This window comes from Paralichthys olivaceus, chromosome 18, assembly GCF_024713975.1.
Source record: "Paralichthys olivaceus isolate ysfri-2021 chromosome 18, ASM2471397v2, whole genome shotgun sequence".
Classification (NCBI taxonomy): domain Eukaryota; kingdom Metazoa; phylum Chordata; class Actinopteri; order Pleuronectiformes; family Paralichthyidae; genus Paralichthys; species Paralichthys olivaceus.
In genome coordinates, this window is record NC_091110.1 from 8380293 (window position 1) to 8394650 (window position 14358).

Here is a 14358-nt window from a genome sequence, read left to right on the forward strand (position 1 = left end):
GTCTCGCAGGAGTCCCCCCCCCCCCCCCCCCCCCCAGCAGTGGGATAGGTGTCCAGTAGTATTAAGAGGAAGTGATGCAGAGAAACATCAACAATAAATCACACAAATCAAAAACCCAATAAATCACATACTGAAAAATCATTTCTGGAGATGTGTTCCATGGAATGTAGAAATGCTATTGTTTTCAAAAGATAGGTTCACTGTCACTTTATCTGTTGATTAATTTTAATAATGTATTCGTTATTTACTCCATAAATATATAAAATCTAATAAAATTAAAAAAGAAAGTACTGACACATGCACATCTGAGACCAGGGTGACATCATCAAAATGCTCACTTCATCTGATCAACGACCCAAAACCAAACGATTCTTGGATTTACGATTACATACATTTACAGAAAAGCCAGTTTAGATTTTTATTTGACAAGAATCTTTCTTTTGATGTGTGTGTGTACGTCTGTGTTTTGTGAGTGATGTGCTCTTGTGTGTAACCTTCTACGTTTACACTACTCATCTGTAGTTTACTGTATTTATTTGTCATTGTACTGTATCCTGTTCTTCTGACCTGCCAAGGGATGTAAATTAGCTTGTGACCTTAATGTTTCAACTGTATTTATGATGTATTTATTTTGCCTTTTACACAAACAAGAGTACAAGAAGTGGTGACTGAGAAATTTGTCGTAAAAAGTCTTTATTTTTGTACATAAGATTCATTTCATTTGTGTGCTGATGAGGACGCATACAGTCTGACAAACCAGTGCATTACAATGAAGACTTCACAGCAGTGTAGAAGGCTGGGATGGTGCTCACAACTCTCACTTTGTGCCTTTCTCTCATTTTGAGTCCAGAATTGAACAGAGGATATAAGAGCTGACAAAAATAACCCCCCCACGACTTCTTTCTACACAAGTGGACAAAGAGAGATTTATGACCCCACCCTCGTGTATAAGCCTGACGTAGCCACGCAATCTTAAAATGACGAACAGTGACACATTCTGTACATACGATTCATTACATGTGCTTCATGTCAACAGTGGGGAGTGAGCGCTGAGGGGCATTTAAATATTCAAACGCTCAGTTTCCTGTCGTCTTCCCTCAGATTTATTGTATGACAGCGAGGAAAGAGACAGTTTCTCCGTCTCCTCGACATACAAGGGGATTGTACGTGCAACTTCTGACTCAACAACAAGAAAATCTAGACAGGAAACCTGAATGAGTAACTTTGTACTGTACTGTGCAGCGCATATGGGATGAAATGAGCCTATATATGCTAATGATTTGTGTACATGTTGTCGCTCACAATACATTTACCAGTGAATCCTATTTACTGTATAGAAAGCTGCTGGTGAATAGTAACATGTTTATTTCTATCTTGGAGGAATATTGGTCTCTATTTTGAAAATAGAAAAATTGAAATTGAAAATATGCTCAAGTCTCCTCTCGAAAACGTTAAAGCCTCTGCATTCAGAACACAGTCATTCAACAGACTTAAAGCCAAAGTAGTGGATACAAACCCTCATCTTCATGTATATTTTCAGTACAGAATAATTATAACTTTCATCTTTCTCATCAAAATAGAACAATATTTACATATTTGCATCAGCTTTGGAATTGTGAGCTACAGGCCAGATGGTTTTCTTATAAGTCAAATGTCATCATTCATTCATGATATTGTAGCACCTGAGCAGATTCATGTTCTCTGACCACAGATCACGCACATGAAAACAAAGAAAGGCTTGTGGACAACATCTCTTAAATTACAAGAAGTAAAGCGAACACAATTATGTACATTTGAAGCTCTACATTCTTGAGCACTGTGCTATATTTACAGTAAAAATTAAAGCTCTGGATTTTGAAGGGTGACCAATCTAATTACATTCATTAACATCAGAAGAAAGGTTTTTTTTGTTTTGGCTTCAGCTCAGCTTAGGAAAAGTCTAGTGTTCAGGTCAGTGTCTTTATCCAACATTTGAATTTAAGGATTAAGAATGTGCCAAGTTATATTGCGAAAAACTCAACAAACATGTCAAACAAAACGCGATAAAACACTCAAAATGTACAGTGTTTTGTAAAAATGAATCAAGCACACTTTAACACAGGAGCTTAAGCTTTCAGACGACCGCTGCGACACAGGAAAAGTTCACATATTGTCTCTGAAGCGAACAGACGGCCAGACGTTGCTGCTGTAATGATGCAGAAAGTGAGTGAGGATCTTCACACTGAAAAACCTGAGTGCTTGTGTCCCCCTGATGCTGTAGCGCAGCTGTTGTAGCTCTGAAGGTTTCTGTAAAACACAGATATTTGGTAGTTTTCCAAGAGGTGCCTGGAGAGTGACGTCGTCCTCCTCCTGTCTGGTTCCTCTTCTTCAACAGCCTGACCTGATTTTACATTTGATATCTGCAAGAAAGAATCTGACCAAGAACAAATAATGTTTGCAAATACACTTCTTGGCAATCGTTTTAGATGGAGACTCAGATAGTTGGAGTTTTTCATATACACAGTTAGTGCCAAAGACGTTACACAATAAAAAGAAGTGTCTGTCTCTGCACCTTATTTGACCATTGGTGCAGCCCCCATTTTGTAACCGGGTGTTTAAAGCACTGAAGAACAAGTGATGGAAGTATTTGCAAACATTATTAAACCCTGTGTAGGAAACAGAGAGCAGTGCTTTTGTTTCCCAGGTTGTCACTGTGTCGCAGCACTGAGGTGTTTGTGTGTCCCCGCACCTCCTCTGTCCGTCTGTCTGTACAGACCCGGTGGTTCTGGGAGCAATTGCTCACAGAGCTGCTCGCTGTCCGAACCCTTCAGTCCATGATTTCCTCTTTTGTGTAGTCCCTGGATTTCCTTTTGAAGAAGCCCATCTGGAGGAGCAGAAAACTCAAATTACCAAACTACTCACGGTTTGAAAGGAAAGGTTTGATGTTTTAAAAGCTACAGCTTTCTCCAGAGAGAAAGAAAAAGTGTCTGGAAACGTGGTTTCATCTGAATTAGCTAACGTTTGCATCCCATTTAGCTCAAGGCTTCTTTCCCAACAGTTCTATTAAATCCTTTTAGACATTTGTGTGAAATGTTGTCATAATTTTTGCGTAATTCTTGTGTAATGGCCAAAAATCCTTTGTGAGTTCACAGTTCATCCTCAAGTCCAACTTGACTTCAGATCCAAACTGAGATATTGGATTAATGAGAACGGGATGGACAAACTAAACACAAAGTGTATAGTGCTGCTCTTTATCTTTAGCTCTCCCCTTCACCTTCTGCAATGGTTCAACTGGAAGCATTAGCGCCACCTAGTGTTGCCAGACCAACACCTACTATTTGCATCACGTCAGGGGACAGACACGTGAATTAATTCACAAACGTTCATTTGGCAATTTTTCCAAACTTCTGTTAAAATTTGTGAAACATGTGGAGGGAGATCCAGCTCCCACATATGAGCACATGATATTTGAGGACTTGGGAAACTTTACCTTCCAAAGAGCGAAGATGACCAGTGCCAGGATCAGCAGTCCTATCAAGATGCTGATTATGATGACCCATATGGGGATTCCTCCTAAGGTCTCCTTGGAAACCTGGATCTTCACCTGAACAGGACACACATTCATGTAATTAACGTAGCCATGCATTCAAACACACACACACACACACGCATGTAATGACAAAACCATATGATACAAAAACTTTACGACTTACAATCCGGGTCCGGTTCCCGCAGTTCAACTCAAACAGGTTGGTGTTTTTGATCCCCAGAGTCCCATTCACCAACATGTGCAGAGAGGAAAACTCCCCCTGTAAAGACAATAAATCTCCTTTAAACGTTTCCTGTCCGCCCATCCATCACTCAGCTGTCTATGGTGTTATAGACATTTTATATTTGTGCATCACAGAAAAACATATTCTATAAACTCATAACTTATATTTTGAAGATAAATTATACCTTTGTGTGTTTGTGTGACACTTTGAGGCTTTAACTTCCTGTGGCAAATAACGGACCAACTGTACATATTGCACAATCCCTCCCCTGGTGCTTATAGTATTTTCTATATTTCATTTTTGTTTTCTGTTTTTCTTATTTTCTATATTAATACACCACAGCAATTGTCTTGTATGTGTAAACCTGGTTGGCAATAAAACCTGATTAATATGGATAATGGTAAACATGCAAATACATGTACTGTGCACAGAATATAATATAATAAAATGTTTCTACAAAATATATTTTTCTGTGCTGCAAATCTCAAATTGCTTGCTCAGGTATGAGGCACAAATACAACGCCATATATGTCACACACTGTATTCTACTGTCTTTCTCATTTGTCCAAGTCTGTGACAAACTAAAAGACAGAAAGAGACAAAACGAGTGTAAAACAACAACTTTGAACCCACCTTAATGAACGTAGGTTTCCACACCCTGAATGTGACGTTGACCTGACTGTTCTTTGCCTTGGGGGTGGAGCAGGTGAAAGATGCACAGAACAGCTCTGCAGAACAGGACTGTAGAACAAACATCACAGAGTAAGACAGGAAAATAACAGGAGAGGTGTCTGAACTGACACCAGCATGTTTCCTACAGAGACAATGAGATCAGAGCCGGTCCAGTATGGTTATTCAGTCGTGTATTCTGATAAAATTAATTCACAATGAGGAAAATGGACAAGTAATAGTACAATCAGTTTGTATGATACGTGCTGAAAATGATACATGTGGCTGTAATAAGAGACTAGGGTGTTGTTATAAGCAGCTACAAGGTTTTTCATTTCATTTCTCAGTGTTTGTTTATGGACAGAATTAATACTTCTTCTGTGAATGTATGTTTTACATCATTACAACATTGTTTTATATTGTGATTATATGTTCGCTTGCTTACCTGTGTCAATAGGAGTTGTTAATAAACACATCAATAAACAATCTGCTTACAACTGCATTATAATGTTTATATTGTGACAAAATAGTGTGATTTAATTTAATGAAGGTGCATTTAAATATACATGTAGACTGGAATACTGTGGAGATGCTTAAGTCTGAAAGATCCTAATGATCTAATAAGTGCAGCTCTCTGTTTGGTGAAATGGGAATGTTTCACACTGAGAACCAGTTAAACCTGAAAACCACATCCAAACAGGACCAGGTTAGACTGGAGGGATCAGTTTCTATGAATAACTCAAGTCAGAATTATTTAAAATAAAGTTGAGCAGTCTTTGTTAAATACACCTACACATTACTCACCAGAAGGAAGACGCTGAGCGTTTCTTTGTTGGGATTGGGCTTCCTAATGTTGGGGTTAATTTTATCAGTGTTGATCCAACGATCTGCATCACATTTCACCTGCAGAGACAAGAAGAGCAGATGTCAGGATGAGTCTGTGTGTGTGTGTGTGTGTGTGTGTGTGTGTGTGAGTGTGTGTGTGTGTGCACATCCATACCCCTGGGCTGGTCGTGACATGTGTGAGGTACAGTAAATGGTTCTTTCGAGGAGACAGATGAGGGTACGTCACTGTCAGGTCGAGGGGCGGAGTCTCCACATCACCTGCCTTCTCCATCTGAGAAGAAGTGACAGATGCACAGATGTATATATATATATATATATATATATATATATTGATATACTGCTCCACATCTGGAACACCAAACACAGCACATCTGCGAGCAGCTGTTAACTCTGCATATCCAGAGAAAACATCCTGTGATCTTTACCGTGTAGCTTATGTTGACCTCCTCTCCAATCATCCTGGTGTCATTGAACACAGCGGCAAACTGTTCACCCTCTTTTACCACAATGTGTTCATCCACAGGTCGCCTGGAAGAGACACATTTTCATCACATCATATTAGACTGATCATTTTTCAGTCAGACCTTCAGACTTTGACAACAGCTGCTCTAGAGGTCATGAACCCTGCGTCAAGTCGTCAATGTTTCTCTGCTTGTAATAACTTATTTGAAACACGTCGTCCATCTTTATAAACAGTCTATGATTCAGATAGTCTGAACTTCAAGGGTACATACTAATACTTTTATTAAACCTTCTTCCAAGCCGATATGGAAAACATAGCTTTTGCCTATTTACCCCAAGCTGCTATGGAGTAACATTACATTAACGCATTAACAACATGTGATAGACACTAACATTGCATGTCATTTTACAATGTAGAAGTCAGTGAGCATGATGAGGAGTGAAACTCCAACTACAGCCACTCACACTGAGAATATGAGTCCAGCCTCATACTTCACAGGGATGGAGATTAGCACCATGTTGTCACTCAGGGTAGAGGTCAGCTCTTCACTGTCACTGTGGGGAAAAAGAAATCAATGAGAAAATGTTATTTCTGCACTGAATATTAAAAAGAAAAGAGAACATCATAATTTAAGTGAAACGTCTTCAAACAGGAAATAAAACACAGTTAGCTGAGTCTCTCACCTCGTCGCTGTCACGTTGATCTGAATCACCTCCTGAATATGTTGAGGATTCACCTCAAATTTCACTTTGAAATTCTCCTGCACATATTAGATCACACAGTAGGTTTCATTCTCAGTATTATAGATAGATAGTAAATCTTATATTGTGCAGGTAACATGCAGACAAATGAACGTATGCTGAAACAAACCTCCGCATTGCCCCCCAGGAACGGGTATCCAACATTGCACTCCACTTTAGTATGATTCAGTGTACACAACAACTTCTCCGGCTGAAAGCACAAAGTAACACACACATGAGCACAACGCAAAACCAGCCACGCTGACTGTACACACTTAAGAATAACACAAAGACGAGAGCGATGCCAAATCTCACCTCAACTTTCATATAGTTGATGTTGGGCGAGAAGCTGAGGATGACTTTGGTGTTGTACGCGTTGTCTTTGCTGTTTCGGATGTTGATGTTCACATCTAACTTGTCCGTCCTTGCTCTGATCGTCATACTGAGGTACAACGAAAACTGTCAGCACGCTCGGCTGTGATGCACAGTTTCCTCCACAAGGGGGCAGTCACGCATCACAGCTAATAAGGCCTAACTACTGTGTTGTGACTGTAATGGAGACATTTTTAAATAACGCTTGTCCCACTTACCTTTTTACGCTGGGCTCTGCTTTGAGAGAGAGATCAGCAATGCACTTGTCATTGTTCCCACAGTCGACTAAAGGAATCTGCAAAGACAGAGACGGACATTTTATTAGGAAACACTCATTTTTATTGTTTCATTCAATCTTCATAAATAGTATAATGTATTTAATTTAAATTGACAATAAAAATAAAGATGATAAAAAAATAAACCTTTTTGAACTCAAAGGCAAAAATCTGATTACTTTCCACTTTCTGTTATGAGCCTTTTTCAATCAATCAATCAATCTATCTATCTATCAATCAGACTCTATTTGAATAGCACTTTTCAAACATAAGATGTAATGCAAAGAATAAAAGCAATTAAAGCAATACAAACAATACCCCCCCAGGCCTCCATCCACTTAGAGCAAAACAATATTAACTGAGGAAACCCTGTGGTAAACCTCATTACAGTGAAGGAGGAAACACCGAAGGGAGGTAAACAAAGACAGAGAAGTAAAAAACTAAAAGAGATGTGGAAATGATAAAAAATAAAATAGTAAAGTTCTAAAGTGAGAGAAAGTAAAAGCAGAGATAAAAGTTATGCTATCAAATGGTAAACAATTCAGGGAAAGTAAATAAAGAAAATAATTATATTTCTAAACATTCTAAGATGTATAGATATATAGACAGATACATGAGTAAAATAAATACAATTCAATTGAAAAGCTGACTAACAGAAAGTTTAGAAATATACTTTATTTGAGAATTCAGTTTTCTTTTAAGTGATGAGTCAACCTATTTTACAATGATGAACAAATCCCTGTGTGCAAATCCACAAGGACGACCTTTGAGCAGCTTTCTATACTTACACAATACAAATAGACCAGAAACCCCCTCACCACGTCTTTGGGGGGGATTAGCCAAGTGTGTTACTGGCAGATTGAATCAGATGGCATTGTAAATGAGACAGACCAGGATTTTCCCTTGATTAGACACAATCGAGGTTCAGACCAGTCTTAATGTATGATAAAAAACTTTTCTCTCAATGTTTGGACTGCCTTCTTGGGATCTTTGTCTCCATTGTGCAATGAGTAAAACTCATCAGCCATAAAATTGGACCTGAAGGGAAATTTCATTCTTCCGCAGTAGTGAGACACAACAACTGGCTTCACACACGCAGGATGTCAATGTTTTGTTGATTCTATTTTTAAAAGACTCTGAGTTTTTCAGCGAGTGAAAAGCAGCAAAAGTAGTTTCAAGAATTTTAGTTTGACTTTTGTTGTGGGGTGAAAACAAATCAGTGTCTTAAAAACGAGTCTAAACTCTGGAATAACAATGAAGAATGTTTTCAGACATGAACTTTCACCTGTCACCTGTCAGACACATTCACAACAACAGGAAAATGTCCGGAACGTTCAGGCGAGAGCTGGCATGACATTAAGGTTCTGCTGCAGAAATCACGTGACATGTCGTGTTGCTCTTTTGGATGCGGAGAGGTTTTCTATTCTACCAGTTTTGCATCTGTTGTGGGTTTTGTCGCTCAGTTTTCCTGCTGAATTCTCACAAAGTCTCACTCAGACATTTTCCCAGATAGTCGGACATTTGTGTTCTCACATACAGCCCCTCTGGAAAATTCCAGGAAAAATTCAGTGCATGTCTGAAAGCAGCTTCTAGGCTCCAGAAGCTCCTCCAGAGAAACGAGAAAAGACATGAGAATCAAAACAAGCTGCTGCTGCTGCTGCTGCTGCTGTGTATTTGTTTGTATACCTAAGTAAAAGGGTGCATTCAAATGACCCTAATTTCCTTTGCTTTCCCCCCCAGAGTGTGTGAGGCTCACAGTTATATTTTTTCCCATTTTCAGTGGGCTCCCACTGGACTGTTCAACATCAACAGTGTCTGCTCTCCAGAGGGTCACAACCGGGAATCAACCGCAGCACAATATCAAAAGGTAAACAGCTTCCTTTTGATGACTTCCCCTTTCTCTCTCCCTCTGTGTGTGTGTGTGTGTGTGTCCCCTCTCACCAACACTTCCTTGCAGCGTGACAGGTTCTGACCCAGAGGGAGTCAGGATGTGTTGCGGCGTATAAACACATCACATATCCTCCTGTGTTTTAGACGTGACAGGAGCTGTTAGTGTTGCCACTGCTGTGCTTTTACGCACACCCAGGCTCTCCGCTTTACAAAGCTGAATTCTTGTGTGATAACCCCCCCACCCCACGCCCCCTCTTTATCTGGACGTATCACTCATTGCAACAATTATCTGGAAACCCTCGCGTAGGAGCAAATATGCATGTGGGAGTGTGGGAAGGCTGCTCTGAATGGCGCTGTTGAGAAACTAAGGCAGACTGGAGGGATGGCACTCAGCTGTTGCAGATGATGATGTAGTGTAACAGCAGTGAGTTCGGAGCCAGGAAGAGAACAGCCCACTTCTCTTGTATTATAAAGATGGAGACAGATGGAGGATGTTTGAGAAGAGGTTCTAATCCTTCCTGTCTTGTCACTAAAATCTTCTGCTTACTTTTATTTGGCGGTTATAACAAGGCTCTTTGAAGTGGTCTTACTGTCTTATTGATGGATCTGGGAAGGCTCTCATCCAGGACAGGGCCTTGGTCTTCATCAGCTAGTCCAAACTGCAAAGACACCATGAGTGGGTCACGGAAATCCAGCTGGGCCTGTTGAGGAGAAGAGACAGGTGGAGCCCAACAAGAGGGAGCGAAAGAAAGAGGGAAAGAAAAGACGAAGGAAAAAGAAACGAATAAAAATCTACTTCATATTTGAACTGTAGTGACCTGTTTGAATTCAAAAAAATACACCACAGCAGACTGTCTGAAGTAGTTTGCCTTGTAATCCAGCAGAGGGCGCTCTTGCCCTCTTGACCTATCAGTCAGTAACATTACAATGTTTTGCTAGGAAAATGAAAGATGCTAACAAGCTGCAACGAAAGAAACAATCACAGAGAAATGGCACGTGGGGGGGTTGATACAAAATACAATTTTGGATAAACTGTGCCACTGTGTATCAGACGTGTTCATAACAAAAGTAAAATGTGCGGAACATTCAGGCGATTCAGCTCATCACAGTTAGTTCGTATTTGGTTTTAAGATAAATACTTTACAGACTGTAACAGGACAGATGGAACTGTTATTCATTTGCAGGCATTTGGTCATAAACCAAAGAATCTTGGCCCGGGGCAGAGGGGTGCCATGAAAAAATCAGGGAATCATCAAAGTCATTATGATTCATCCTCTGTGCATCATGAACGCCTGCACAGAGTTTTGTTGCCGAGATGCTTCAGCATAAACCTGAGCGGTGAGTGGACTGTCAGACTTTTTCCATGCCTGGGGCGATGCCTCTAACGTGGCTACAGAACAGGGTAACTGAAACAACCTGTGAGCGTGCACCGCCTTCTTCTTTTGAAACACGAAGACGACATTTGAAAGAGCTGCTTCACATTCCAGCGTGTACTGTACACGCACTGTAAGGCATAAATATGGCTCTTTCTGAGCCTGTGCCAAATTTTGATTGAACCCAAAAGGACTCAGAGGAAGAGCAGGACAACATGAGGCTGTATTTTCAGCCACTTGAGTGCGGCCTCACAAAAACAGTCTGTGCCTGTTTCTTGAAACATATAATAGTGATCATACTGTATTTAATCTGCTTTTAATAGCTGCCACTTCCAGAGTGCCTCACTGCGGCCGACAGGCAGCTGCTAGGTGGGTATTGATTTTTTCCTCCACTTAGCCAGTGAATTTCATTAAGTTCTATCTACACATGTTTGTCCACTATCTATGTGCACGGAACACAGTGAATCAGTGCTATTGCTCCAAGTGAGGAACTGAGGTCGTCTTTAATACAGACATGGACCAGGCAGTGGAAGTTTTGAATGCAGCAGCTATGAGTGGATTTATTTTTAATCTGAGGTTTTCCTAACTGGTTTGGGGCAGGATGCAGTGCGGTGTGCACTGAACACAAGCACACAGCACATGAAGGATGAAACACTTTTGTTTAACATGGATTAATTCATGATCCACGTGCTTCTGTCAAATCTGAGATCTGTTCTGGTTTGGAGCCGCTCCACCAGGTGAGACAGTTGTGGTGCTGGTTGTGTCTGGTACAAGTTTTCTGACCCCTGATGACCTGTGTGGGAAGTTTGTGCACAAACTAGCACACTAGAACAGAGCAGGTATTCACTCACACACAAACACACACACACACAACTGCAGCAGCTGTTTCCACTGATTAGTTCCTCTGTCTCTCGCCTGTGGGCAGCTAATCACAAAAATCCACTGCTGCAGTTAACGGCTGGAATGAGAGATTTCATATACATGCCTCTAAATGTGTCACTGCTTAGGTTTACAGTCGGTGGTGGAGTGGTGACGTCTGAGGGTTTTAGCTGTGATCAATCCCGGATCCTGTTGGCGATCGCCTGACGACAAATTAGCCTCTGTGGGCAACGGCGAATGGCAAAGTTTGGAGCTTCCAATGTAAACAGCAGATATCAGGAACAAGACTCCCTCCTCTGTTCGACATACACTGTTTACAGTCTGACTAGTTTCTTTCTTTCACACAAAACAACACAATCGATGATACTTCTTGTAAGTGTTTAAGTCCAGATGACAATTTGGCTCGTTTAAATGAAGAAGCTGATGATTTTGTTCCGCCTCTTTTGCTCTCTGCACGAGTAGTTTAGCTGCAGGGCAACTAAAGGCCTGCTCAAATGTAACTGGCCAAACTAGAAACCGCTTCCTCTCAAACTCTCTCGCTGTTTCTAGAGATGAACAATCTGTGATGTGCTTGTTGGACCGCTTGTAGAAACTTTCCTTTGTCACATCCCTCAGACACCTCATTCACTCTTCTCCTCTTCTTCACCTGTTCATTTTTTGCTTTCTCTCATTCTCTCCCCATCTCTCCACCTCTCCATCTTTGCATGCAGATGATTTATCACTCACAGCAGCACTGCTCTGCACTCGGCATGCTTTGATCAAGACGGGGTCTGTTTCATGTTAGGGCCAGCATCTTCCTACTCTGCATAAGACTCCTCACAGCTTTGTTCTCAAACTGTCACTTGCCTCAACAAAACAAGACAAGAATTAAAACAAGACAAGAATTAAACTTCTGTGAATGTACGTCACAAAAATTAAAGGAATCAAGCTTCTGTGAATACTGTGTCTTGTGGATCTGGGGCTAAAACATATAGTTTTGGGGTTGGATTTATTTCAGATAAGAAACCATAAGTGATTCCATGTGTACATAAAGATCAGAGTACTTGCCGACATCATGAAGGTCTGATTGACGCACACTGTCTCTCTGTCTTTGATGGTGAAGCTCCTGGAGATCCTACGATCGTTTTTATCATCCGGATTAATAAACAACGCCCTGGCTTTTGCACGCAGAGCATCCAGATTCAGATTGTAGACGATCTCTGCACCACACAACAGACAAGTAAACATGTAGTGATTAGAAGTGAGGAGGTAGAGAAATGGGTTTAGTGACAGAAACGTCCACATCAACACAGGACGTTGTATGGCTCACCTGCGGCTGAGCTGACTTTCAGCTTGTCAGATTTGACACTGTAGACGAAACACACCTCAGTCAAGACACACACAGCTTTTTGTCCGGGCTTACATGAGTGATGAGACTGCTGCAGGTTTATTTTGGCGGGGTTAAAAGTCATGTTGGCGTGGAGTTCTGCCACATCTCTTGACCTGGTGAAATGAAACAAACAAGGCAACATCTAGATAACAGTGTAAATGAGAAGACTGCATTTACAAAAATGCAAAAATGTATTTGTAGTTTTCAGCTACTTTATGTTTCAATTTCCTTATATAATATCATTAATATCTATCTACAAATTCCATTAATCAAAAAATGTCTGTCTGACTATGACTCATATATCTTGAGATCCGTCTCGGCTTCACACTTGTAAAGATTTGGACCTGGGATATGTTAAATATTAAAATGAAACTGCAATTTAATTTGTTTTTTGAGCTGTGAACTGTTCTGGATCTGAACTATTCTAGGACTGTTCTTTGATAAATGTTTTAAAATCAAAATCTCTTACCAAATCTATAAATAATCTATTTTCATGGGTTGAACCTGACTCATGACACCACCCAGTGTTTCAAAGCATTTGTGAACACTTAAATAAACTTTGAATGAATGTTGACGGAAGCTTTTTTCTCCACTCTTGGGAGGGGGCCTGGACATTAGGCTGGGAAACACTGTACAAAAGTAAAACTATATACAGCAGTAAAATTAGCTCCACCTTCCAACAACACATGCACAAAGTCATAGGCTTGTGTGTGCGTGTGTCTGTGTGTGTGTGTGTGTGTGTGTCTGTGTGTGTTTCTTGTTCAGGGCAGAACAAGGAACGGATGCACACTGAGCAATAAACTTGGCCTCAACTCTCTCTCTCCACCCAACCGTTGAGCTTCGGTCCAAGAGGAACTGCTGCCAAATCCTATTTAAACTCGAAGCCATTTGGGAGATGGAGTTTTCACACAGCTCAGTTGAGCCTCTGCCAGTAGAAACTGTGGGAGAAGGTCTGCCTGGGAAGTTAAATCATGGTGAGGGCTGATGTTTCAAAACTTTTGGTGGGTGGAAGTCTCTATAGGCCAGCCTCCAACTGCGAACTGAGTAGTCAGAGGTTTTCTAACAGAGAGATCATTAGGAAGATGTTGGTCTCTGTCCTATAAGCCCAGTGGGACGCGGACAGCTGTCTAAACCCAATGCGAAGCAGACGTGTAAGTCGATGTCTCCAGGATACGAGCACCACTGCTGGTAATGATTGAAGTGGAATGTGTGGTTGAGTGAATGTTTATATCTGAGGATGGGCCACATCTCACCAAAACAGCGAAGCCCCTCCCAGACCTCCTATGGTGACATCAGTGATCCCGTCTCCATTTAGATCCATGACTCCGTGTATGGACTGACCGAAGAATTTCACCTTTTCGCCGTCCCCACCTGCAGGGATCCGCTGAGGAGACACCAGAGAACCAATGACAGCGTTTTAATCTACGTTTAATTCTACAAAATCTTGTAGAAGTGGCACAGAAACGGTTCTCACCTGCACAAACTTCTCCTTCAGTGACGTCTTATCGCCATGATAGATGTAGACGGCTCCTCTGTGGTCGTTCTCGAAAGGTGCACCGATCGCTACGTCGTTTAATCCGTCCAGGTTGAGATCTGACACGGCTGCGATGGCTGTGCCAAAGCGGGCGCCACACGGTTCGTTCTTATTAGTGCAGCTGGCTGAGTGGGCAGTGCAACAGGTCTGATTGACAGGCTTTAAAGTGAACTCGTGCTGAAACTTGCCGTCCTGG

General features: G+C 41.2%; 1 protein-coding gene across 2 annotated transcripts in view; it reads right to left on the bottom strand.

Annotated features, from left to right (window-relative positions):
• Window positions 1-676: 676 nt before the first annotated feature.
• Window positions 677-14358, bottom strand: part of itga1 (integrin, alpha 1) — a 57399-nt gene continuing 43717 nt past the window's right edge. For both annotated transcript variants that reach the window (XM_069514066.1, XM_069514065.1), the window contains exons 14-30: window positions 14103-14354; window positions 13882-14012; window positions 12569-12741; window positions 12307-12458; window positions 9598-9708; window positions 7061-7137; window positions 6786-6912; window positions 6601-6681; window positions 6414-6490; window positions 6195-6284; window positions 5693-5795; window positions 5422-5538; window positions 5226-5324; window positions 4386-4493; window positions 3693-3788; window positions 3470-3583; window positions 677-2863 (exon numbers count right to left, since the gene is read on the bottom strand). In XM_069514066.1, the coding sequence (XP_069370167.1) occupies window positions 2807-2863; window positions 3470-3583; window positions 3693-3788; window positions 4386-4493; window positions 5226-5324; window positions 5422-5538; window positions 5693-5795; window positions 6195-6284; window positions 6414-6490; window positions 6601-6681; window positions 6786-6912; window positions 7061-7137; window positions 9598-9708; window positions 12307-12458; window positions 12569-12741; window positions 13882-14012; window positions 14103-14354 (1965 nt within the window). In that variant the 3' untranslated portion in view covers window positions 677-2806. The remainder of the gene's footprint in view (window positions 2864-3469; window positions 3584-3692; window positions 3789-4385; window positions 4494-5225; window positions 5325-5421; window positions 5539-5692; window positions 5796-6194; window positions 6285-6413; window positions 6491-6600; window positions 6682-6785; window positions 6913-7060; window positions 7138-9597; window positions 9709-12306; window positions 12459-12568; window positions 12742-13881; window positions 14013-14102; window positions 14355-14358) is intronic.